This window comes from Ovis aries, chromosome 4 (genome assembly GCF_016772045.2).
Source record: "Ovis aries strain OAR_USU_Benz2616 breed Rambouillet chromosome 4, ARS-UI_Ramb_v3.0, whole genome shotgun sequence".
Taxonomy (NCBI): domain Eukaryota; kingdom Metazoa; phylum Chordata; class Mammalia; order Artiodactyla; family Bovidae; genus Ovis; species Ovis aries.
The window spans coordinates 46,251,303-46,278,758 of record NC_056057.1 but is presented as its reverse complement, the minus strand read 5'-3'; the positions used below and the strand labels follow the sequence as shown (position 1 = coordinate 46,278,758).

Genomic DNA, 27,456 nt, shown 5'->3' with positions numbered 1-27,456 from the left:
GGACAGATTATAGTAATCTCTGAGGTGTTTCATAGTTACAATATGTCAAGTCAATAGCAAGAAAAATGAAAGGCACATCTAATATGCTGAAAATGCATATTACTATTAAGATTTCTTCTAATATGTACATAAAATTGAGAGTTCCAAAAAACGAGTTCCTGTCTCAGGATTAACCTTAATTTTCTTTTTGCTGGCACCCTTGTCTATTTTGGGATCTTTCAATTGGCTTTAGATTTATCGGTAACTGTGTACCCCCATAATTATCACCAAGTATTTCCCCTGTGACTTCTAATAACTGAAACCCTTTCTTAATTAACTTAGTGGATTAGAGTAGAGTTTAAATTATAAGTGTGAGGGATGCTTTGCTCTATATTATGTATCCTATCTCAGATTTTCTTCCAAACTTAATTGAACTTCTGGAAAACTCTCCAAGACCAATCAGTGCAATCCATGGGTTAGCTTTGGCAGATTTGATTTGGGTGAAGGAATCTTATCAGCAAACTCTTTTTCAATCCTGTTAGCATGAAACCATTTACAGATAAATGATGACAAACTTGTCGATTTGTGTCTAATACCTTGCAACAGAACTGTGACAGGCAGGGGCACTTCCTGTGACACTAAACAAAGGAAGCAAGTTACCAGATTTGAAGAAGTTTTTTAACATTTTTAAGACACAGAGATCATTTAGTGGTTGCAAAAACTTATTTAGTGATCCCTCCCACCTTCTGTTTCCAAGAGAGACAGACAGGCTGACTGACTGGGAGCCCAAGAGACTTAAGTACTCTGTTCAGAAGTTTCTGTCTTACCTGTTTCACTTCAGTTCCCAGGCAGGAGTAGGGTCAAGGCATATGTATGCAGAGATTACTCCCTCAAGAAAGCATACCATGTGCTAGGCAAGTTATGTAGCATGTTATTTCACCTAATTGTCACAACACCCTATGTGGAAGGTATTATTACCCATATTGTCCTTTTGAGGAAAATAAAAGCTCAGAAAGGTCACACAGCTAGAGAACAGCATGAATCATGGGCTGAGATTCAAACCCAGCTCCAGCTGATTTCAAAGTATGTATATGATCTTTCTGCTCCATGACTCTGCCTGGAGGAGATTTACAAAGGGAATACTAGAAGTGTTTTAATTAAAATGAGTTTTGCTTTGTTATTAAAGACTTTTGAATACTCTTTGGTGTAATTAGCAGTTCTCAGGGGTCTCATAATCAAGTCCTGGATATTAATAGAATGTATCCAGAAACAGTTAAATAACATGACTTGCTCCTCTCAACAATAAAGGAGAACATGATCAACTTCACATAGAGCCAGGATGCTCATACAAATTTGAAACTGAAACAACAAATTGCTCCCAGATAATTGGATCTGTGATTTCTCTGTTCTTTGGAAAGGCTGGGAAAAGACAGTTGGTGAGCTGGGATCTGGATACTTCTTGGGTGGACTTTGTCCAGTTCTACATCCAGATTGGTGGAGAGAGTTCTGCATGCAACAAGCCTGACAGCAGAGAGGAGGGTGTCCTCCTCCAGTACAGCAACAATGGGGGCATCCAGTGGCACCTGCTGGCAGAAATGTACTTCTCAGACTTCAGCAAACCCAGGTAACCAGCTCTGATTGCCTTCCATTGATTTCAGGAAGGTTAAGGGTGATGTTGCTGTTGTTTAAAACATTGAGTCATTTCAAGGAGCGATAACTCTCCATGATATAACACAGTTAGATACAGAGAGAGACCAACCAAAAGCATTACTTCTAAGGCACACAGGGGAGAGGCAGAAACCAGAGAAAGCCAACTGGGTCTAACAAGAATCATAACATCCAGAGAGAGAGTCAGGGATGGTAGGTGGGAGGTGGAGCCTGGTGAGGTTCCCCCTATAGAGTAGAAAGGGAATTGATAATGGGGCCAACTGGTTTAAACAATTTGAAGCTATTCAAAGTATATTTTTTCTAAGGAATAGCATTGTTAATCTGGAAATTACTGAGAATTCAGGAAAGTAAGAAGATTACTATATAGACGAACAAAAATTCAATAGCTTTTTAAAATTCCAGATATATTCCATTTTTATTTAAGGGAATTTTTCTTTAGGGCCTATCTTACCACATTTGTGAAGAGTTCTATGACACTAAAATGGTTAAGAGATTCTGAGTTGGAAGCTATCAGAAGACCCCATGATGGAAAATACATAAATAAATATAAGAAATAAGTTTAACAATACTGAGAATCTCTGTAAAGAAAACTTTAATAAAACTTCAAAACTTCTTTCAAATATATAAAAGTGAACAAATAAATGGAAAATAATACAGCATCCTTGGATAGGAAAACTGAACATTATGATATGAAGATATCTCTTAATTTATATTTTATACTATAGCAACCAAAGTCTTAGTGGTATTTTTTTAGAACTTTTTGTCTAGAAATATAAACTGACAAAAATAGTTTAAACTTTTGGTTAAATATAAAGGGATACCCTACACGATATTGTAATATATTGGAATGATACCAGTGCATAGATAGAACAATCAAGTCAAATGACCCAGAAATTAACTCAGATATACATACAAACATTTATGAAAAAACACACATCAACTATCAATGATAAAGAAATGGTCATTCAATCAAATGGTGTTAGAAGAAGGTGGGTGGGCTCTTGAGGGGAAGTATCTATATAGATTGTCATCTAACATCTCAGATGATAGTGTTAAAGACTGGTTAAAGATTTAAACGTTTAGATTACTATCTGATCTTGGGAAAAGACCTAAACTTTCTATACATAAATTCAGTAGAAGAATTAACATGCGTGTAACACATCCATTTCAAAGGGAATAGAAAAAATAAAAAAGAAACTGAGAAAATACTTGCAACAAATATGAGAAATAGAAGATCAGTGTTCCTGTAAAGAGCTCATACAAATTATCAAGAAAAACACTAAGATCCAGTAGAAAAATAGGTAAAAGGAATGAGTAGATGTTACAAAACAAGAAAGACATATGTTTAATAAAATACAATTAATATCCAACCTCTCTTGCAATAAAAATGATACCATTTTTCAATAGTCAGATGGTCATTTTTTAATAATACAAAATGCTCTTTCCACATGGAGCAGCAAGACAGGTGCTCTCATGTCATCCTGCATGCCATTATTCCAAGAAAGAATCCTGGAAAAATCCTTTGGATTTTTGGAAAAATCAAGAGCCTTAAACATGACCATTTTATTTGGCCTGGTAATTCCATTTTGAAGAATCTTCTCTAAAGAAATAAACTGAGGTGTCCATAAAACTATATGCATAGATTTTCATCCCAGAATTATTTGTAAGGAAAGGTGAGATAAATAGTAGCACATCTGTGTGATGAAAAATTATATAAATGGTAAAGTGATCTTAACTAAGTTTACAGACATGAGGATGTGCTTATGATATAATGTTAATTTTTAAACTGTAAGATACAAAATTATACATATAATCTCATCTGTGTAAAAGAGTACATGCTTTAATGATATACAGCAAACTGTTAGCAGAGGCCAATCTCATGTGGTAGATCATCAGTGATTTATGTTTCATTTTTACTGGTTATTTATATTTTCCCTCAATAAAGTAAGAACTGTTTTGAAAAAAATTAATGCTATTTTAATGCCGTAATATATAAGGGAGCAGTTCTTTCTAAGGATTTCTTAAAAATGTTATGACCATTGTCATGGTAGTCAAAAGACATTGTTCAGTTAATCAAACTCAGTTGAAATATCTGCCTCCAAAAGATACGGTAACAAATGGAGAAACCAGGACCAAGACTGAACTTGCTTACAACTTTAAACCTCTTGTCTAATTTGTCTAAACATAAGACTTTTCTCAAAAATACCAAGAGATCAAGAAAAACTAGACTTTCTCTTGTTGCTACTAGTGTTATTTTAACAGCTGCTAAAAAAAAAAAAAAAAAAAAGAGTTTTTCCTTTCCTGGCACTAAATGATTTGCTTTTATGCAGATTTGTCTATCTTGAGTTACCAGCTGCTGCCAAGACCCCCTGCACCAGGTTCCGCTGGTGGCAGCCTGTGTTTTCGGGGGAAGACTATGACCAGTGGGCAGTTGACGACATCATCATTCTGTCCGAGAAACAAAAACAGATCATCCCAGTTGTCAATCCAACTTTACCTCAGGTATTTCTCATTATGTCTGAACTCCAGGATGACATAGAATTGTAAAACAGGATGGGATTACTGACTCCTCCAAGGATTTAGTGCTTGACACTTGAACATGTAGTTTGGTTTTATGTGTTTGCACTAATTTTTTTTTAACCTCTCTATGCTACCCTTTCACAGATTATTTAGATGTTAAAAAATGTAAAAAAAAGACTAGAAAGTTTGTCCAGTTCATTAAGCGTGATTATTAGTTTGTTTATAAAATAATTAGATATATAGTAGCAAAATATTTTCAGTTGTTAAATAATCAGGAGAAAAACTTCATGGCAGTTTAAAAAACAGTTTGAGAGTCTGATTTATTTTCATAGACACACAAATAGTACATGGTAATACAAATAGTAGCATGTCATGAACTGAAAATTCCTTTCTTCTTTTCAAAGCTATCAAATTGCCTTTCTATGTTGTTTGTATTGTTTCTATTAGAACTTTTATGAGAAACCAGCTTTTGATTACCCTATGAATCAAATGAGTGTGTGGTTGATGTTAGCTAATGAAGGAATGGTTAAAAATGAAACTTTCTGCTCTGCCACGCCATCAGCCATGGTGTTTGGAAAATCAGATGGGGACCGATTTGCAGTAACTCGAGATTTGACTCTGAAGCCTGGATATGTGCTGCAATTCAAGGTATTTATGCATAAACTTCTTGCAGATTAAGGAGCAACCATCTTCCAGATTTGTGAATGAAATTCACAAAGAATACAAAATGTTCATATTTCTGTTAGTGAAGGGACTCATCTGAACAGTTTCCAACAGTCTTGGAATGGCAAAGCTTTTTAGCTCTATCCATAAGGAAAACAGCTTGTCAGTTTTTAATGAGCCCCAGAAGTGGCTGTGTCACTGTATTTCTTTAAGTGCTCGTGGAACTCTATCAGAATTAAAAAGGAAGACTACTTTGAGGATTTCAATCTGATTGTGACTTAATGAATCCCATCCCATGCTTTTGGATGGTAATGGATGTGTTCTCCTTTTCAGCTTACTAGTACTTTTTAAACTTGCAAGTAATTTTATGTTTTTACTATGGGGTTTTCAAACAATTTCTTTTCCTTTGATTCAATAAATTTTTACTTTAATTATCATTGTTCTCTTAAAAGCTGCTTATTTTTCAGTGCTGTTATAACATGTCAACATGGATAGCAAGTATTTACTTTGACAAGCTCTTTTTTCAAAACCCTAATCAAAATTTCATTGTGTTTATAATAAAATCCCATTGGTGAATTCTGGGGTCAAGAGTAATGCATTTTTAATGATCCAGCACAACTACATGGTCCTTACATAACGGCAGGATGCAGATGCTAAATAATTTATAAATGGAATTATTAAAGAGATCAGATGTTTATGGGAAGCTCTTCAAATATAATTTCCAGAGGTCTGTAAACAAGGCAGTGAGTCATAAATAAGATGATTAGTGAAATGTTATTCTTCTCTGTTTAGATTTTGATGCTAAATTGCCATGGAAAACCATTAATAATGGTGTACAACTATATTAATTTGTTGGTACTGCCTAAAATGGGAGCAGAATAACAGCAAAAGCAATACATTGTCAGAACAGTATGCTGTTTCTCACCTGGCACTTTTTCTAATTAATTAGCCACAAAATCATGATAGTGTAGGTGTTGAACTCTGCAAGATGGTATTCTAAAGTTTAAAAATCTAAATAGAGAAAATATTATTAAATGTTTCAAAATATAATGCAAAATGCCTAAGGAAAGTCTCAATTCTCGAATTATACCAGCAGAAATTGTTGATTTGTAGCTATCAGTTGATAATAGGCAGGTAATATGAGTCATTTAGGAATTGTTAATGTATATTTGGAATCTGTAATAAGAACTTGATGTTATTTGTCCAAAAAAGGTACAGTGCTGGTTAAGTTTTGATGACTGCCTGCCTTGTGTCAACACTAAGTGCGAGGAATACAGAGATGAGAAATGTAGCCAAGCCCTCAAGGAGTTCAGAAACCAGCCAGTGAGCCAGAAAAGTGAACAGTTGCAGTAGAGTCACTGGAGTGCTGTGGTAGAAAGAGGCTCTGATGCTGTGGGAGTGCCAGGGAGTTCCTGGCATATGGCAGGTACTCCAAAATTATGTTAGTTAAATGGATAGATGGATGGATGAGTTGAAATAGGAAGTTTCTGGAAGTACAGAGACTTAGCAGACTGCAAAATGGAGGGGGTGGGAAATTTCAGTTAGAACAGAGTGTGCAACTATGTGAAAATATAGGAAAGTGCAAATGAGAATGGAAATGTTGGAACTTTGAGTTTGGAGTACCTGCCACAGAGGTAAGATAAGGTTGATTCTAATGGGCTTTATATGATACACTAAGTCACTTAGATATTAATCCAAGAGCAATGAGTCATGGAAGATGTTTAGCCCATTGAATGTGAGAATCAGATCTGTGTTTTAGAAGGATCATTCTATTGACTTAACAGGAGAAAAAACTATTCATAAAACCTCTACTATGTTCCAGGCTTCTTTTTAGGCTATGAAAATAACTAGGAATAGAGAGTTTGACAAAGAAAGAACAAAAGAGAACAGATAGAACAAAAAGGGCAGATGCCTTGAAGTAGGAGTGTGCTTGGAAAAGTTTAAGAAACCACAAGGACGCCACTGTGACTAAAGCAAAGTGAGGAAGGGGAGACTGGTAGAAAAAAAAAAAAAAAAGATCAGACTTTGACTTTTGCTCTACATAAAACGGGCTTCCCTGGTGACTCGGATAATAAAGAATCTGCCTGCAATGCAGGAGCCTTGGGTTTCATCCCTGGTTCAGGAAGAGCTCCTGGAAAAGGGAATGGCTACCTGCTCCAGTATTCTTGCCTAGAGAATTCCATGGACAGAGGAGCCTAGTAGGCTACAGTCCATAGGGTCGGATATGACTGAGCAACTAACACTGTACCTACACTACATAAAATAGCTAGCAGAAGAGTGACATACTCTGACTTAGAGTTTTAAAAATCACACAGGTAACTGAGTTGGGAGTACACTGGCAGAGTCAAAGGCAGAGATAAAAAGACTTCCAGGCAATTATTTCAGTGATCCAAGTAATAGATAATGGGAACTTGGACCTGTGAGATAGTGGAGGAGGCAGAGATATGTGCTCACATTGCTGAGTGTATTTTGAGTAAAGTGACAATGCTGGAGAAGTAAGAAATGAAGAGGCCAGACTAAGGCATAGCCTGGGACTCTAAGTAGATGGTTCTGAAAGATGTTAAAGGTGCACAGTCAACGGGTTTGGGTAACCTATTGGGTGATAGAATGGATTCTAGAATGACTCCTACATTGCTGGCTCAAGTCACTGAAATCAGAAATTCAGGAATAGGAGGATTTGTTTTAGGGTGGTGGATGATGAGAAGACTTGGACCTGTGGATTTAGGGATGCCTGTGGATTGCTAAGTGTTTCCCAGGTGGTTCAGTGGTAAAAGAATCCACCTGCAGATTCGATAATAAGAGATGCAGATTCGATCCCTGGGTCGGAAGGTCCCCTGGAGGAGGAAATGGCAGCCCATTCCAGCATTCTTGCCTGGGAAATCCCATGGACACTGGAGCCTGGCAAGCTACAGTCCATGGGGTTGCAAAGAGTCAGACATGACTGAGCACACATGCTCATGGATTGCTGAAGGACAAGCACACAAGAAGCAGTTATGGACGTTGTTCAGAGAGCCTGGGAGTATCTGGGAGTCATAGGGATTTAGAAGGCATCTGAAATTATGATTGTGAATGAGATTAGGGAGCTTGTATGGAGTAAAAAGGTAAGAAAGCCAAGAATTGAATTCTAGAAAAATCAGCAGTTAAGAAGCAGGCTAAATGGTCTGTAAAGAATAAAATCACAAACTTGTCACAGAACTGAAAGCTCCATTGACTTACCTACTTTAGCCATAAATCTAAGACAGAAAGCTAACTATGTGTGCCCAGGGTGACTCCTCTCACCACAGGCCAGCCAAAGGCTATGCTAACTAACAAGTAATGTAATAAAAGGGTTTATGTTACAAGAGGTGATCTTGCATCTTAGAGGGTCAAGTCTTTATTTTCCTGATATTTAACTATGTAAACTTAGATAAATGAATCACAATAAAATTGCCACTAGCCATATTATAAATCCTTCTGAGAGATGCTTTCTAGCTCTGAGCATGGAATTAAGGAAAATATGTGTTCTTCCCATTTTTGACAGACTGACTCAAGCTACTTCACAGTCACAAGGATGAGCTGGTTGACCTCTTGAGCTCTGACCTAATTTTATTTGCCTAGGGGCCTATCTTTCCTTCATCCTTTATTTTTTGGTCATGATTATGCTCTCTTGAGTTCTTCAATGTTTTCTATAAAATTTGACTATTCTTAGTTATAAAGCCTTATACAATCCTGTGATGGCTCCAGCCAACAAATGAAAGAACATGAATGGATCATGTGCTCTAAGACAGCATGTGATTAAATTTCAGGAAGAGTTTGACATTTACAACTTTTAAAAAATATAAACTAAAACAGTAATACAATCATTTATATATTTATTAATTTAGAAAGAAACTGTCCAAAGCTTTAGTAACATTCAGTGCTGTGTAAAACTGATTCATTTTAATCTAAGTGATTATAAATGAACACATATAAATAGGAAATTCACAGTTTCTACATTTTGATTCAGTAATACTTCTCCTAGATATTGGTATGCTTCTTTATAAAGATTAGAAGAGAAAACAGAAAAAAATGGTTGTGCTAGGGGCTTCCCTGGTGGCTCAGTGGTAAAGAATCTGCCTGCCAATTCTGGAGAAGGAAGTGGCAACTCACTCCAGTATTCTTGCCTGGAGAATTCCATGGACAGAGAAGCCTGGGGAGCTACAGTCCATGGAGTCACAAAAAGTTGGATACAACTGAGTGACTAACATACACACACGCCAATGCAGGAGACGCTGGTTCAGTCCCTGATCCAGGAAGATCCACATGCCTCGGAGCAATTAATCCTGTGCACCAAAACTATTTAGCCTGTGCTCTAGAGCCCAGAAGCCACAACTACTGAGCCCACATGTTACAACTACTGAAGCCTCCCTCCAGCCCGTAGTCTGTGCTCCACGGTAAGAGAAGCCACTTCAGTGAGAAACCTGGGCACCACAACTAGAGAGAAACCCCTGCTCGCCACAACTAGAGAAAAGCCAGCAATGAAGACCCAGCACAACCAAAAATAAATAAATTTATTTTTTTAATGGCTGTGCTGTAGCATTGTGATATAGGTTGCATTTTTTACAATTTTTGAATATTTTTAATCCTATGATGACAGTCATCTGTACAAGTGCATAGAAGAATAATGGTTTATTTCTAGATTATGTTGTTTATTCGATGCTGTGACAGAAACTTAATTCTTTCATATAAGTTGACAGTGATTTCTTACTGAGCTTTTGTAAGAAAACAGAATAAAGATGCCTATCCCCCTAAAGCAGAGGACAGCTTCGGTGACCTTCATGTTCTAGAGGACAGCTCTCTATCATCTGCTTCCCTCTGTTTGTATCCTCAGTCTGGCAAAGGAAAAGAAAACAGTTTCTTGGTTTCTCATCTTTTGTCCAAGAGTCTGATTACATCTATGCTCTCTCTTCTCTCCTGTAATCTCAAGAAGTCCACAAAATGGGAAGCTGGTCCTGCTTTCTATTGAAAAGCCCCTGTTGCTTTTACAGAGATTTCCAGACCCTATGAAAGGCTCTTGGTTGGAATTGAGCTGCATGTCTTATCATTGTAAATTTGTGCAAACTCAGTAGAAAGAACCCTGACTGCTCTCGCACCTAATTTGTTAAATGATGTCTTGAAACCAAAACCTGTGTAATTCTGTATTTCTTTTCAACAGCTTAACATTGGGTGTGCCAATCAATTCAGCAGTGCCGCCCCAGTTCTTCTTCAGTACTCTCATGATGCTGGAATGTCCTGGTTTCTGGTGAAAGAAGGCTGTTACCCAGCTTCTGCAGGCAAGGGATGCGAAGGAAACTCCAGAGAACTGAGTGAACCCACCATGTATCACACGGGGGACTTTGAAGAATGGACAAGAATCACCATTGTTATTCCAAGGTCTCTTGCATCCAGGTAAAGTGCCCATTCTTACCATGTGCCATAGTTGCCATTTCTAAGGAACATATATTTATCTCAATATCTTCATTTCATATATCTCAGTAACCTAAGAGGATTCATAACCTCTAGCAGTATCTATCCAAGTAATGACTCTTGAGAAAATGACACACACATTTGTGAAAAAGTTTATTCACTTACTCATCCATTCATTCATTCAACAAACACTTATTGAGCCACCTACCTATGCCAAGTTCTGTCCTGGGCATTGGGATTACAGCACTAACCAGAAGATGTTTAAAAGCTAAGTGAGTTATAAAGCATTATTGCAACAGACTTTCACTATGGGGTGATTTTTTTCTAAGTTAATGCCTCCTTGAATAGACAATTTGAGATATCTCATCATTAAGATAAATATTAATGTAATAGAGAAAAAGATTTTAAATCAATTGACAGAAGCATGAGCTAAATGGATTAAGAACTTGAAGCAAATTAGTTTTTGTAATACATCAAGTTTAACTCTTAGCTTCCTGGCAGCTAGGACAAAGTGTGAGAGGTCAGGAGATAGGGTCATTTGGTTCTCACTGTTGAATAAGAAGAAAGAAAATATAACATTCTGATAAAAAAATTAAGTGTGCTTTTTCCTAAAATACATTTGTAGTGTGTATATATATATCTTTGTGTTGGGTGGAGTAGGTAACATTAAGATCAGTATTTTAACTATAATTTTTCAGAAGATAAAGAAGCATTCTTCAAGTGGACACTTTTTAATTGAATCCTAGAACATAATATTCAATTGTGACTCAGTCAAAGCATTTCTGTGCAGAACTGAGATGATGTAATAGGTCTATTTGTACTGCTGGTGATGTAACTTAATATAGAGGTTGCTGCTGCTGCTAAGTCGCTTCAGTTGTGTCCGACTCTGTGCGACCCCATAGACAGCAGCCCACCAGGCTCCCCCATCCCTGGGATTCTCCCAGGCAAGAATACTGGAGTGGGTTGCCATTTTCTTCTCCAGTGCATGAAAGAGAAAAGTGAAAGTGAAGTCGCTCAGTCGTGTCCGACTCTTAGCAAGCTTCTCATTAATGCCATTCAGCATTATTTCCAGCCTTAGTTTCTTCCTAGAATATGGTTGGACTATCCTTTCTCCACACTCTTTAAAGTTAGGCATTGCCTAATGAAATGTGAGTGGAAATGAAACATATGACTTTGAGTCCATGTGCGTTTTGCCATCTTATCTGTTTCATGAAAGCACCTTTTGTGATGAAGCTTACATCAGTCTGGGTCCTTGAATTTCTGCAATCAGCAGACTTTCTTACAACCTATACTGGACATATAGTATAAGCCAGAAATAAACTTTTGTTGGGTTAACGCACTGAGACCGGGGGCTGCATGTTACATCAGCATAACCTATCTCATCCTGACTGACAGAATGATAAAAGCTAAGAATCTATGGGAGTGGTTTATCTATAGTGTTTGTAGAGACCATTCTGTCTATAATCTTTCACCTAATTGATCACCAGATTTATATCTAGCTGGATATCCTGGTTGTGTTCTCTTCCTCCCTTGTTAATTAGTTGTGCATACCTTCAGAAACTGCACCATAGATTTTGGTATACAGACTTCTCAGATAGGTAAGAAACTTGTATCGTCAGGATATATAAGTTTCTGTGGTAATCTACCAAACTTTGGAGCACAATCTTTAAATGCCAACTATTCCAAGAAAGAATTCATCAGTCATTGGATCTAAGATCAACTTATAAGTAATTTTTTTTTTGTCTTTACATGCCAGTGTACTTTGTTGTGTATCAGAGAGACTCAAATGACTTGGTTTGTGCCAGAGTTTACGAGTTGACCTTCTTTAGTGAAATTTAATAATTTGACTTGCATTCTGCTTTAGTTAGGATACAGGTCTAGCTACTATAAAAGCAAAATAAATTCAAATGCTTAACAAGGCTAAAACAAGATAGAAATCCATTGTTTACTGCATAATAGTCCAAAGGTGAGCAGTTCAGAACTGACAGGGTATCTCTGCCATTCTGAATACACAACTTCTATCTCTGGATCCAAGGCAGCTATTCCAGACCTTGTTACCTCTCAACCAGTGGAAGGAAAATGATCAGGAATGCATAAGTGCATTACTTTTTTTTTTTTTATTTTTTAATTTTAGTTTTTATTTTTAAATTTTAAAATCTTATGTCAACTTTTCTTCATTCATGCTGCATCCCGTCAGACATAGACTGTTAGAATGTGAGTTCCGTTATACAGTCTTGCATACTCATTGCTGTTAGTATACTGTATTACTTCTCTCTGTATAATCAGCTCCAGTTTCATCCATCTCATCAGAACTGATTCAAATGAATTCTTTTAACGGCTGAGTAATACTCCATTGTGTATATGTACCACAGCTTTCTTATCCATTCATCTGCTGATGGACATCTAGGTTGTTTCCATGTCCTGGCTGATGAACATTGGGGTACATGTGTTGCCTCAGACGTAGGAACAACTTAATCTTATACAAAATACACTGTTGGTGGGAATGCAAAACTAGTACAGCCACTATGGAGAACGGTGTGGAGATTCCTTAAAAAGTGCATTACTTTTTAAAAACTATCATTAGTCCTTTTTCATATCCCTCAGTAGAGCCTAGGATAATATTTGTACAGTTGCCTATTGCTGTGTAACATTCCTCTCCAAAACATAGTGGCTTAAGACAGCAGTGGCTTATTATTTCTCATGATTTTATGGAATTGATTGGGTAGTTCTTCTGCTCATCTCACCAAGCTTTATAATGTAGCTTTTTTCAGTTGGTAGGTTGATTAGTGTCTGGGATTAGTAGGACCTTTCTTTCTATGCGGTTTTCATCCCAGTATCCACCCCAGTATTCATAACAATATCCACAGTTGGGTGGTTCCAGTGTTAGAAAAAAACAAAAGTAGAAGCTGCCTGACCCTATCTTACTGGAACATCAGGGGTCAAAGCAAGCCACAAGGCAAGTCTAGATATAGAGAGTGAGAAAACAGACTCCTCTTTTTGATAGGAAGTGCAGAAAAATCTTATAGACAATATACCTAAGGAGGTGCGATCCATGTGAAAGTGAAAGTTACTCAGTTGTGTCCAACTCTTTGTGACCCCATGGACTATACAGCCCATGGAATTCTCTAGGCCAGAATACTGGAGTGGGTAGCCTATCTGTTCTCCAGAAGATCTTCCCAACCCAGGATTCAAACCGAGATCTCATGCAGTGCAGGCAGATTCTTTACCAACTGAGCTACCAGGCATTGTTATAACAACCTAACATAGTTTGTCCTAGCCCTATGGTTCACATCTGTTCCCCATGAAAACACACTCACTTTCCTCCCAAGACCCTCAAAGGCTTGTCCCATCATAGCATCAGACTCTAAGCCACTTATATCATGTCAAGTTTCCCTGGATATGACTCACAGATCTAGGAACTGAAAAAAAAAAAAAGTTATCTATCCCAGCCCTGGTGGCTCAGACAGTAAAGTGTCTGTCTGCAATGCAAGAGACCCAGGTTCAGGCCCTGGGTTGGGAAGATCCCCTGGAGAAGGAAATGGCAGCCCACTCCAGTATTCTTGCATGGAAAATCCCATGGACGGCAGAGCCTGGTAGGCTACTGTCCATGGGGTTGCAAAGAGTTGGACCCAACTAAATGACTTCACTTCACTTCACTTCACCCCACACTCTACCCAACATACAGCAATGAGATAGATAAACATAATAATATAATAATATATAATAATTATATAATATAATATAATAATATATAATAATATATATAACAACATAATAAACACTGCCCACTCAGGAAAATGAAAAGAATGGGAAGCACATAGCAACAAGATAGCTGTTACTAGGGTTCCCTTCTCTACGAGCAATGTCCAGGATAAGAAAGTTTGACAGTTCTCCTCCTGGTGAGTAGTTCCCTAATCTTTGTTCTTCTCAGCTGTTTGTTCTACTCTATAGGCTTCATCCTCTGAGACATTCTTTCCTTTTCCATAAGGACATACCTGCCTCTGGAGCTAAATAGCCCTTTCATCCTGCTTATTGCCCATCTCAAACTGGGGCTTGTGACAGTGTAGCCCTTGTAATCCTCACCCCCACCACTGCCCTTCTCTCCCCATGTTTTTCTGAAACTGTTCACTTCAGTTGCTCAGTCATGTCCGACTCTTTGCAACACCATGGACTGCAGCATGCCAGGCCTCCCTGTCTGTCACCAACTCCTGGAGTTTACTCAAACTCACATCCGTTGAGTCAGTGATGCCATCCAACCATCTCATCCTCTGTCATCCCCTTCTCCTCCAGCCTTCAGTCTTTCCCAGCGTGAGGGTCTTTTCAAATGAGTCAGTTCTTCGCATCAGGTGGCCAAAGTATTGGAGTTTCAGCTTCAACATCAGTCTTTCCAATGAACACTCAGGACTGATTTCCTTTAGAATGGACTGGTTGGATCTCCTTGCAGTCCAAGGGACTCTCAAGAGTCTTCGCCAATACCACATTTCAAAAGCATCAATTTTTTGGTGTTCAGCTTTCTTTATAGTCCAACTCTCACATCCATACATGACTACTGGAAAAACCATAGCCTTGACTAGACAGACCTTTGTTGGCAAAGTAATGTCTCTGCTTCTTAATATTCTGTCTAGGTTGGTAATAACTTTTCTTCCAAGGAGCAAGTGTCGTTTAATTTCATGGCTACTGTCAACATCTGCAGTGATTTTGGAGCCCCAAAAAATAAAGTCTGTCACTGTTTCCACCACTTCCCATATATTTGCCATGATCTTAGTTTTCTGAATGTTGAGCTTTAAGCCAGCTTTTTCACTCTCCTCTTTTACCTTCATCAAGAGGCTCTTTAGTTCTTCTTCACTTTCTGCCATAAGGGTGGTATCATCTGCATATCTGAGGTTATTGACATTTTTCCCAGCAATCTTGATTCCAGCTTGTGCTTCATCCAGCCTGGCCTTTCGTGTGATGTACTCTGCATATAACTTAAATAAGCAGGGTGACAATATACAGCCTTGACATACCTCCCTTCCCAATTTGGAACCAGTCTGTTGTTCCATGTCCAGTTCTAACTGTTAACTTCCTGACCTGCATACAGGTTTCTCAAGAGGCAGGTCAGGTGGTCTGGTATTCCCATTTCTTTAAGAATTTTCTATAGTTTGTCATGATCCACACAGTCAAAGGCTTTGGCATAGTCAATAAAGCAGAAATAAATGTTTTTCTGGAACTCTCTTGCTTTTTTGATAATCCAACGGATGTTGGCAATTTGATCTCTGGTTCCTCTGCCTTTTGTAAATCCAGTTTGAACATCTGGAAATTCATGGTTCATGTATTGCTGAAGCCTGGCTTGGAGAATTTTGAGCATTACTTTACTAGTGTGTGAGATGAGTGCAATTGTGTGGTAGTTTGAGCATTCTTTGGCATTGCCTTTCTTTGGGATTGGGATGAAAACTGACCTTTTCTGGTTTTCTGAAACTGTGGCCCAACCTTATTTCTTCCAAATAGACAAGTGCAACATGTCATGAAGTTGGGGAGCATAATGGGATAAATATTTGCTGCAGTGACTAGAATACTAGGATATTGGAAGATATCGCTTTAAAAGTAGTCCATAGAATCAGGAGCCAAAAAGCATAATACTGGTGTGATACCCCAAAGCCAGATAATATAGAGTTTAATCTGAAACTGCAGTTTGTTTGATGCTAAGTAGAATCACCTAGTTGGTAAAACCACATCTGAGAAATAAGAAAAGACTGCCCTTATTATCACAAACTGAGCCAATATTTTGAGGCTTCCAATTTATCAATATTTTCTTAGACTTCAGCTTTTGGAAGACAAAATCTTGTTCATTAGGATCTGGCTTTCTGGTTTGTTTGGATACTATCCAACTTGCTTGGGATGGCATTTGTGATGGAGAGCTCTCTACTACAGAATAGTAAATATGTTACTGCATCAACGCAAGCAAATGAGCTATTGTTTCTTCTGCAGTATGTTAAACTCAGATATCTCCAAATGCAGTGTTGGAAAGCTGAGAATTGTAAGTGAAAATTGTTAAAATTTGGAACTATTTTTGCCACAAAGCAATATGCTTATAATAGTTACTAGAACATTGTTCTTTTACAAGTAATTGGAAGCTGATTTTCTCAAAGGAACAGTTTGTGCTCATGTTAATTCTCTTGGTTCTTGCCTACAGAGGAGGGACATTGGTGGTGGTAAATATGTGCTGGTACCTCCCTGCTGACTCTCGTCCCCAACCATACAGCCACTCAGCCTGCTCTTGGCTGTCTATGCTGAATGCAGAAAATCAGCATCTCTAGGAAGTGCTAGAAATTCAGCTGCTTAATATTCTGCCCAATGTCTCCTCTACCACCACACATCACAAGACAAGCCGATGCACAGGTGCTTACCTTCCTGGTTTAAGTGGCAGATCCAACAACCTTCTGAAGTGTGGAAGGCTGAAGGACAGGGGTAGAAACTGGTTCTCCAGGTTGCTCAGGCATCCTCTGAACAAAGATGACAATTGGAGTAAAGAGAGAGTGTGTTATCTTCTACTACCTTATCTGGAACATGCAGGATATAGGGGAATTTTGCTTTCTGAGGGGCAGAAATTATAGATCCATGTTTCTCTGGGTTCTATTATAGAAACGTAAAAAGAAAAGGCAAGTGTGACTTTAATTTAAAAAGACTTCTACCAGGGAATCGAAGTGTTTCTTTTTTATTATAGATGTACAGCCTATCTTTTGGAAGGGGTACGGAGGCCTTACCATTTTATTACAAACAATTGGCAAAAGATGCTTTTCACCAATTCCATTTATTTCCTTTGAAAGGAAAAATATCTTCACAGGCTAAATAATATTATAACTCCATTGGGAAGAATTTTCCTAACACTTTACAACTGTACTTTCTTTTTTCTTTTCATTTTTTGGTTTTCCTTTGTTTTGCTAATCTTCAATTCTGTTCTCTTTTGCCTTAAAAAATAAGACCAATACATTTTGAATTAACTTCAAAGGAAATAAAAGATACATTCACCTTCCTTTTGACACATTGAAAAATGTGTTAAGACTTGCATTAACAGAAATTAATCACTGAAAAACTTTTTAAACCTAGTAAACAACATTGTTGGCTACATTTGTAAATTTGCCAAATGTAGATAATTTAAAATAATGAAGAAAAAAGCCAGAGTTATGATTTAGTGTTGCCAAATTACCATAGTTATTTGAAGAGCCAGAAAGAAATGTACTCTGATACTGCTATATTATTTTCATAATAACAGAGGAGAAAAGGAACCATCTTGATCTACAATTATCTTTGATAATCTTCATTAATCTTTAAGATTCTTTACTCTTCTTTACTTAGAGACTGAATTCACTCTAAAGTCTATAAATAATGGTAGCATAATTAATTGGTATTTAGATAGTCTAATCTATCGTCCCTCTTTAATGTTAGTAGAACTGAGAAGGAAGAGATGTTTTCTTATTATGAAGTTATAGATGTAGGTGGGTTTCCATGTATTTGAAAGGAAACAAGGTGTGTTGAAAGGATTGGAAATATTAGAAAGCAACTGGGACAAGTTTTAGTTTGGCAGCCTCAAAACTTATGGGGAAATAGGACTGGGCAGTAGCCCGGCCACTGGTGTTCCAGGGATTGAAGCACTGGGACCAGGTCCCTCTTTTGTTTGTTGGCAGTTACCAGCGTTTTCTGGCAGCCCAGGTGGTTGCTAAGTGTGTAGAATAAGCATCTTGAAGACTTCAAGATGAGAAGTGAAGCAGGCAAGGAAGGCAACAGGTGAGAACAGAGCAGGCAGTACAAACTTGATTCTTTCCTACCAGAATCATGCAAATGGCAGAGCCATAGTCCCCTTATTTGTCCTAACAAAGTACATCCTATTTGATGGTTTCAAAGATTCCCAAATATCCTCTTAAAATATGCAATAAAAAAAAAAGCTATGTTTCTGGCCATCAGAATCTTCTTATCTGAAATCCTCCTGATATTTAAACATTTATGATGAAGAAAATATCAAGAAGTTTTGAGAAAGATTTGAGAGAGACACTTTTGAAAGTTAAGTGTCCAATCAAGTGAACATGACTTCCAAATAAATATATATCTCTTGAGTTTTTCTGAACTGTTCTGTATTTCAGTGCTTTGGTATGAGATATTGGTACAAGAAACACATGTGCTGTTTTTCCCAACAGTAAGACCAGATTCCGATGGATCCAGGAGAGCAGCTCCCAGAAGAACGTGCCTCCTTTTGGTTTGGATGGTGTATACATATCAGAGCCTTGTCCCAGTTACTGCAGTGGCCATGGGGACTGCGTTTCAGGGGTGTGTTTCTGTGACCTGGGGTACACCGGTAAGGCTACAGACAAGTCTGATGATTTGCTTGTAAAATATTCATCTCTGAGTACTATATTTCATGATACTTCTTCCAAGGAAATATATTCTTAAGTATTTATTCTTAAGTCCCCAAATTATAGAAATTTGTAACCTAGGCAAATGAGGTGCTGAAATATTTTGTAGTTTTGAGCTACCTAAGAAGGAAAAGCATGATAACACATATTTCATCCCTTAAGTATATTCATTTCATAATAATAGTGATAATAATTAACATTACTTGAGTCCCTACTTCATGCCAAGCGCTACAGTAGGTGTTTTTTATTTTACCTCATTTAATTCATGCAACAAATAACCCTGTAACAGTACTGTCGTTGTCCCTGTTTACACTTGAGGAAACAGACACAAAGACACGCAGTAACTGTCCCAAGGTCACACAGCTAAGAGTTGCTAGAGCTCAGCTTTAATCCCTGGCAGCCAAACTCTTAAGCATTAGGCTTCCTGTGCTCTTTACACTGCTTTTATACAGTGTAATTTTATACATTTAAAGTAAAAGTCAACTTATGAAATGATAAATGCAAGACTGCTAAACAAAAACTTAACGAGAGAAGTATTTTTTGACCACAATCACCCTTAGATGTTGCTACAAGCAAAAGTAAAAAGGAAGCTGAGATTAAAGAGTAAAATGGGAGAAAATATTATAAGCTTCGTAATCTTTTTATAGAATTTCTCCTGGAATTAACTTCAAAGCATCCTTCCCAGCCTTTCAGTGTTCTGCTCTTCATCTGGCACGTAACCAAAGACAAACATGTGTTGTTACAGGCCTTCTGTAGAGAGCGCTGCCATTCGTAGTTTCAGGGTGATAAACTCCCCATACTGATCCTCTAATAAAAGGACAACAAATGAGCAAATTTTGTTTGTGGACAAAATCTTATATCTCAGTTTACACAAACCCTCTGGTTAACGAAAATCATGAGACTGCGTGGTTCCCTCTGTGTTTGTGTTTAAACATTTAAAATAATAGAATCAGAATACTGTTTTGATGATAGTGGTGATGACTGTGTTTCAGGCAGATGCTTGAGGTTTGAATTTTGATGTGATTGCTTTCCCCTAACACCTATGGCAATGTCTCCTTTGACCACACAATAATGTACCTGCTAATGTTTTATGATTTTAACAAAACCTGTCTCCTCTGTATTTCTTTTCTCGGAAGCTGCACAAGGAACCTGTGTGTCTATTGTCCCTAATCACAGTGAGATGTTCGATAGATTTGAGGGGAAGCTCAGCCCGCTGTGGTACAAGATAACCGGAGGCCAGGTTGGAACGGGCTGTGGAACACTTAATGATGGCAAGTCTCTCTACTTCAGTGGCCCTGGAAAAAGGGAAGCGAGGACTGTCCCTCTGGACACCAGGAATATCAGGTAAGTAGTTAACTGGTGGCTTCTCCATGAACATAATATTTACCTTGCTGTATGATCTAACCTACAACACTGTTCTTTTCAGAGTTCACATAGTAATGTATCTCTACATAGATTCTGATATATAAAAATGAAGCATAACTTTATAATAAAATAGATTTTGTAAAACTTGTACTCTTAATTTGTTAATCAGCATGCAGTCATCACCAAGGCCTGTGTGTCTAATATATGTCAGCTTGGTTTTCTAAAGTTCTCTGTTATTATGAAGATTATTTGATATTAATTTTAATGTATGCCAGGAGAAACATAATTTTTTGCAACTTTGAATTCTGTGTCCAAAAATGTGGTGCCCCATTTATCTAAGATTATTTGTATTCACTTATTGAAAACTATTCCAGAAATTTAAAATACCTACACTGACACCTACTGGTACAATAAATAAGTGCTTAGTTTTAAGGGCAAATGAAATAGTAGCACACCTAAAATATAACTATGCTTCATTAGTTTTACAGTTGGAAGAAAGGAAGCTAAAGAAATGTTTGAAGCTTTTAGAGCTTCTTCTCACTAAAATCTGGATTCTGTGTCATGTGTTTTCTACCTTCAGTCTCTTTCCTCTTCCTTCTGAGTCCTTCTCACAGAGCTAACCCTATCATGTAGGTTGGTTTATAGAGACTAAGGCATAGATTACATCACACTAATTGAGAGACAGTTGTGAAAAATTAAACCATCTGAGTTTAAATCCATAGTAGAAGTAATTGTCTGGCCCTAAATAAAAATAACATTCAAGTTTTTAATGTTAGATTTTTTTTCCTCCTGAGTTTCCAAGGATAGTATCATCTCAATTTAAAGGAATTCCATTTCAGTGATTTCATTAAATTGCATCAGACTGTCACAGGGAAATGAAGTTAAATTGTTTCCTTTTGTTTAAATCATTATTCCAAAATAAAATTAATGGTCATATCAATTAACTTTTCTGAATGGTTATAGAATTAGCCTAATATATAAGCTATGTAGTTTCTGCTTGTCATATGCCCTTTGTGTTTAAAAATAACCTAAGAATTACAGGAGTTTTACTTTTTACTGTGTCAAAATACAGAAGGCTAGATGTATTCTGAATTCATGTTTTTAAGTAAACTGAGGTGTTTTGGGTTTTTTCCCCCAGACTCGTTCAGTTTTATATACAAATTGGAAGCAAAACTTCAGGGATTACCTGCATCAAACCAAGAGCTAGAAATGAAGGTAAGATGTTATATTTCCATAAAAACTACAGTTACTACTAGCAGGGTAGTTCTTTCTCCTCCCAAAGTTTGGCTGAAATTTTGTAAACTGATTTGTTGTTCAATTCCTCAGTCATGTCCGACTCTTCACGACCCCATGGACTAAAGCACACCAGGCTTCCCTGTCCTTCATCATCTCTGAGAGCTTGCTCAAACTCATGTCCATTGAGTCGGTGATGCCATCCAACCATCTCATCCTCTGTCATCCCCTTTTCCTCCTGCCTTCAATCTTCCCCAGCATCAGGGTCTTTCCTAGTGAGTCAGCTCTTTGCATCAGGTGACCAAATATTGGAGCTTCAGCTTCAGCATCAGTCCTTCCAGTGAATATTCAGGGTTGATTTCCTTTCGGATTGACTTGTTGGATCTCCTTGTTGTCCAAGGGACTCTTGAGAGTCTTCTCCAGTACCACAGTTCAAAAGCATCAATTCTTCTGCGCTCAACCTTCTTATTGGTCCAACTCTCACATCCATACATGACTACTGGAAGAACCATAACTTTGATTAGATGGATCTTTGTCAGCAAAGTAATGTGTCTGCTTTTTAATATTCTGTCTAGGTTTGTCATAGCTTTTCTTCCAAGGAGCAAGCATTTTTTCATTTCATGGCTGCAGTCACCATCTGCGGGGATTTTGGAGCCCAAAAAAGTAAAGTCTGTCACTATTTCCATTGTTTCCCCATCCATTTGCTATGAAATGATGGGACCAGATACCATGATCTTTGTTTTCTGAATGTTGAGTTTTAAGCCAACTTTTTCGCTCTCCTCTTTCACCTTCATCAAGAGGTTCTTTAGTTCTTCTTTGCTTTCTGCCATAAGGGTGGTGTCATCTGCATATCTGAGGTTATTGACATTTCTCCCAGCAATCTTGATTCCAGCTTATGCTTCATCCAGCCTGGCATTTCACATGATATACTCTGCATATAAGTTAAATAAGCAGGGTAACAATATACACTCTTGACGTACTCCTTTCCCAATTTGGAACCAGTCTATTGTTCTATGTCTGATTCTAACTGTTGCTTGTTGACCTACATACAGGTTTCTCAAGGGGCAGCTAACATGGTCTGGTATTCCCATCGCTTGAAGAATTTTCCGCATTTTGTTGTCATATAGTCAAAGGCTTTAGCATAGTCAATGAAGCAGAAGTAGATATTTTTCTGGAATTCTCTTGCTTTTTCGATGATCCAACAGATGCTGGCAATTTGATCTCTGGTTCCTCTGCCTTTTCTAAATCCAGTTTGAATATCTGGAAGTTCTCAGTTCACATACTACTGTTGAACCCTAGCTTGGAGAATTTTGAGCACTACTTTACTAGCATGAGAAATGAGTACAATTGTGGGGTAGTTTAAACGTTCTTTGTAAATGGATACACTACCCTAAATCATTCCTTCTCCTCTCCATCACTAAACGGGTAACTGCAGAGAGCCTTGGTCTCTAAGTTTCCTCATCCAGATCCTTAAGCCTAGAAACATTTGTTTTAGGGAAACCTGTTCTTTTACAGGAGTTCCCAGGTGGCACTAATGGTAAAGAACCCGCCTGCCAGTGCAGGAGACATAAGAGGTTTTGGTTCGACCCCTGGGTCAGGAAGATCCCCTGGAGGAGGCATGGCAACCCATGCTGGTATTCTTGACTGGAGAATCCCATGAACAGAGGATCCTGGCGGGGTACAGTCCATAGGCTCATAAAGAATCAGACATGACTAAAGCTACATAGCACACATACACATTCCTTTATAACTTTACACAAGGAGAAAACAAAACTGCAGAGACTTTTACATTCAGCACTGTAGGAGACTAGGAATTTTCTTTGCATAGGGTATTACTGATTGCAGATCATACACTGCTTCCTGCCCATAAACAAATCCTTTGACAGAAGGAGCTGCTGCTGCTGCTAAGTCGCTTCAGTCGTGTCCGACTGTGTGCGACCCCATAGACGGCAGCCCACCAGGCTCCCGTCCCTGGGATTCTCCAGGCAAGAACACAGGAGTGGGTTGCCATTTCCTTCTCCAATGCATGAAAGTGAAAAGTGAAAGGGAAGTCACTCAGTCGTGTCCGATTCTTTGCAACCCCATGGACTGCAGCCTACCAGGCTCCTCCGTCCATGGGATTTTCCAGGCAAGAGTACTGGAGTGAGGTGCCATCGCCTTCTCCGGGTAGAAGGAGCAGTTGTTGGTAATAATAAATATTAATTTTTACTGAGCAGTTATATATGCAAGGCACTGTTCCAGGTGTTCTATCTGTTAATGCACTTAATCCTCATCATACCCCTTTGCCATAGGTACTATAATTTATCCTATTTTACAGATGTAGATGTTGGGGCACAGGGAGGACAAATAACTTACTCAAGATCACGCTGTCAGTAAGTGGACAAGCAGAGATTCAGACCACTAGAGCCTATTCCTCTCTCCTTCCCCAGATCCCTATTCTCTCAGACATCCACACCGTCTTTTGCCTCCATGATTCAGTGCTGAAAGAAATGCAAAACACTTCAAGTATACATAGTTGGCCTTCAGTTGCTATACAGATATAATAGGATTCCTTAAGGGACCCTACCTGTGAGTTGGTTCCTGGCACAAAATCCATAAGCTTCTCAGATGGATCCTCCTCCAAACTTTGATCTCATGAAAAGTACGTGAAGAATTTTGCAGCTTTCAAGTTTGTTATTGTCTCAGGCATGACTATCTAAAACATATTGGCTTAAGCACTACAGTACTCGTTAGTCAATAAAGCTATTGATAGCTCTGTTCATTAGTTCTAAATGTCCTTGGCCTTATCATCAGTAACTGAAAGCTTCCTTGACTTTCCTAAGTATCTCAGTACAGTCTACTAATTATCCAGATCATCTGTTCATTGAATCAGCAGTCTAGAAACTTGTACAAGACTATTTTGTATTTCCTGGTCTCTTTGACAAGCGTTTATTAAGAATCTGCTCTAAGCAAGGCACTGTTCTAGGTTTCATGGATACAGTGTCACCAAAAGACAGATGCATCAGTCTTGATGAGTTAGGTTATGCTACAGTGACAGACAACTCTCAGTCTCTGTGGGTTAAAACATAAGATTTGTCCTCTGTGCTGCATTTTCCTCATGGGTCATCTGAGGTTCTCATCCAGCACTCAGGATAATGAAGCAGCTGCTGGGTAGCTTCTGGCTGTTGCCACCCATGTGGCGGAAGGAAAGAGCACATATGGTAAAGGGGACAAGAAATGCAAACTGCCATGTAGCAGGATGCAAAGAACCAGTGTGGCAGTAATGAGCACAGCAGACAAAAGCGATACCATTGAGAGAACTTTTATATGGTAGTAAGAGGAGTCAGAACATCAAGAATAAAAGAAATGAGCAGTACGTTAGATTGATGGGCTAGATAGAAATAAATAAGCTGATGAGATGGAAGGTAAACTTATGCTGGGAAAGATGCTGATTTCATCAGAGTGACCTGGGAGTGGACTTACTGAGAAAGTGACATTTAAAATGTAATCTAAAGGGGAAAGTGTTAGTTGCTCAGTCGTGTCCGACTCTTGCAACCCCGTGGACTGTAGCCCGCCAGGCTCCTCTTTCCATGGGATTTCCCAGGCCAGAATACTGGAGTGGGTAGTCATTCTCTTCTTTAAGGGTCCTTCCTGACCTGAGGATCGAACCTGGGTCTCCTCCATTGCAGGCAGATTCTTTACTATCTGAGATACCAGGAAAAGGCTTCCCTGGTAGCTCAGCAGTAAAGAATCTGCCAGCAATGCAGGAGACGCAGGAGACACAGGAGACTGGTTCCATACCTGGGTTGGGAAGATCCCCTGGAGGAGCAAATGGCAACCCCCTCAGTATTCTTGTCTGGGAAATCCCATGGACAGAGGAACCTGGTGGGCTGCAGTCCAGTTCAGTTCCTATGACAGGCTGCAGTCCATAGGATCGCAAATAGTCAGATACAGCTGAGCACACACACTAATGGTGTAAAGAAACCAGAACAGAAAGAGCTTAAGGCAAGTTTTCCAGTCAGAAGAAACAGCAAAGGCCATGAGGTGGAAAAGAGTTGTGGTGTTGGAGGAATAGAAAGAAGGCCAGATGGCCTGGCGCTCGTTAAGATTTAGGAGTGCTGGGGAGAAGGAGGAGAGGGACAGAGCCAGGTCACTCAGAGCCTTGCTGGCCATGGAACAGAGGTGGGATAGGAATCCACTGTATGGAAACAACTGAAGACTTTTAGGTCAGGCAGTGACATAACCTGATTTAAATTTTTATAGAATCACCCTACAGAAACAATATGTAGTTCAAAACAAGAGTATCTCTAGAGCACATTCTCCATCCACATGGAAACAGGAGCTTTGAGGGATGCAAAGGTAGACGGAGTTCTGTCCCAGGATCTTGCTTACTGACTGGAGAGGTGGAGAACCTGAATGTTATCTTTAAACCTTGTGATAGAATTGCTATTTAAAAGTAGTTAGTGGTTGGAACATGAAGCAACTGTGTGCATGTACAAATGTGCATGACTCTTCTGAAAATTACAAATCCATACCCCTATTTGTATATGAGGGAAAAAAAGAAACTCTAACCAGAGTATAGTGGGAAGCATCCACTTACTGACCTAAAGCTGTCCTCTACTTTAACCTCTGGTTATAAATGTTCTTGCCTGCCTTCTGGGACTTTTTCCCTTTAGGAACACAACTTATCCTCAACAATCCTGAGCCATTTTCTTGAACTCACTGCTGCCTGTGTAATTTACATCCCACAGGCATTTCTCAGCCTTTTATTGAAAACTGGTTGTTAAAATGTAAATCTGCCTAAATCCTTGAACAAATCTCTTCCAGTGATAAAAGTAAAGATTTTCTGCATACTCAAGCTGAAGCCTCAATTTGCATATTTGGAATTAAAATCAAAATTAGCCTATTTTCAGTAAGACTGGGAAGAATGAGGATGGAGTTGTCATTTTAAAAGGGGAATGTTTTATGTTCCTTAAATATTTGGTAGTTGAGCTGAAATGGCTTGGTTTATTCCGATGGACAGTGTTTAGATGACACAGCTAAAGAGGGTCAGTTCAGTTCACTCAGTCATGTCCAACTCTGCGACACCATGGACTGCAGCACACCAGGCTTCCCTGTTCATCACCAACTCCTGGAGTTTGCTCAAACTCATGTCCATTGAGTCAGTGATGCCATTGAACCATCTCATCCTCTGTCGTCCGCTTCTCTTCCTGCCTTCACTCTTTCCCAGAATCAGAGTATTTTCTGAGTCAGTACTTTGTATCAGGTGGCCAAAGTATTGGAGTTTCAGCTTCAGCATCAGTCCTTCCAATGAATATTCAAGGTTGATTTCTTTTAGTATTGACTGGTTTGGTCTCCTTGCTGTCCAAGGCTTCTCTCTCCCTCTCCTTGCTGTCCAAGGGACACTCAAGAGTCTGCTCCAACACCACAGTTCAAAAGCGTTAATTCATCAGTGCTCAACCTTCTTTATGGTCCACCTCTCACATCCATACATGACTACTGTAAAAACCATAGCTTTGACTAGATGGACCTTCGTTGGCATACTAATGTGTCTGTTTTTTAATAGGCTCTCTAGGTTTGTCATAGCTTTTCTTCCAAGAAGCAAGTGTTTTTTCATTTCATGACTACAATCACCATCTGCAGTGGTTTTGGAGCCCAAGAAAAAGAGGCCCAGAGATTGATAAAAAATAGATAGATAGAGATACTACTGTTTCCCTTTCTTGCATTTCTCCATTCTTTCATACTTACCTGAGAGGCATTCTATTGACCTGAAGAACTGGGGGCCTCCTCTCTGCAGATCTTGCAGTTGCCTGCAGGTGTATGTGACAGTCCTGAAACAGCTAATGTGGAGAAAGGCAGCAGGCAGAAACCCATTGGAGCAGAGACCACTTGAGCTGTAACTGTCATATGCTCATATACATCTGAATCCTTTCAGTTCCGTTCAGTTCAGTTGCTCAGTCCTGTCCGACTCTTTGCGACACCATAGACTGCAGCGTGCCAGGCCTCCCTGTCAATCACCAACTACCAGAATTTACTCAAACTTATGTCCACTGAGTCGATGATACCATCCAACCATCTCATCCTCTGTCATCCCCTTCTCCTCCCACCTTCAATCTTTCCCAGCATGAGGGTCTTTTCAAATGAGTCAGTCCTTCACATCAGGTGGCCAAAGTATGGGAGTTTCAGCATCAGTCCTTCCAATGAATATTCAGGACTGATTTCCTTTAGGATGGACTGG

The 27,456-nt window shown here is 38.7% G+C and overlaps 1 protein-coding gene across 2 annotated transcripts in view; it reads left to right on the top strand.

Annotated features, from left to right (window-relative positions):
- Positions 1–27,456, top strand: part of RELN (reelin) — a 536,122-nt gene that overhangs the window by 415,162 nt on the left and 93,504 nt on the right. For both annotated transcript variants that reach the window (XM_004007831.5, NM_001306121.1), the window contains 7 exon segments: positions 1,398–1,603; positions 3,978–4,149; positions 4,615–4,815; positions 10,004–10,236; positions 18,426–18,583; positions 19,778–19,985; positions 21,145–21,221. In XM_004007831.5, coding sequence (XP_004007880.2) covers positions 1,398–1,603; positions 3,978–4,149; positions 4,615–4,815; positions 10,004–10,236; positions 18,426–18,583; positions 19,778–19,985; positions 21,145–21,221 — 1,255 coding nt within the window.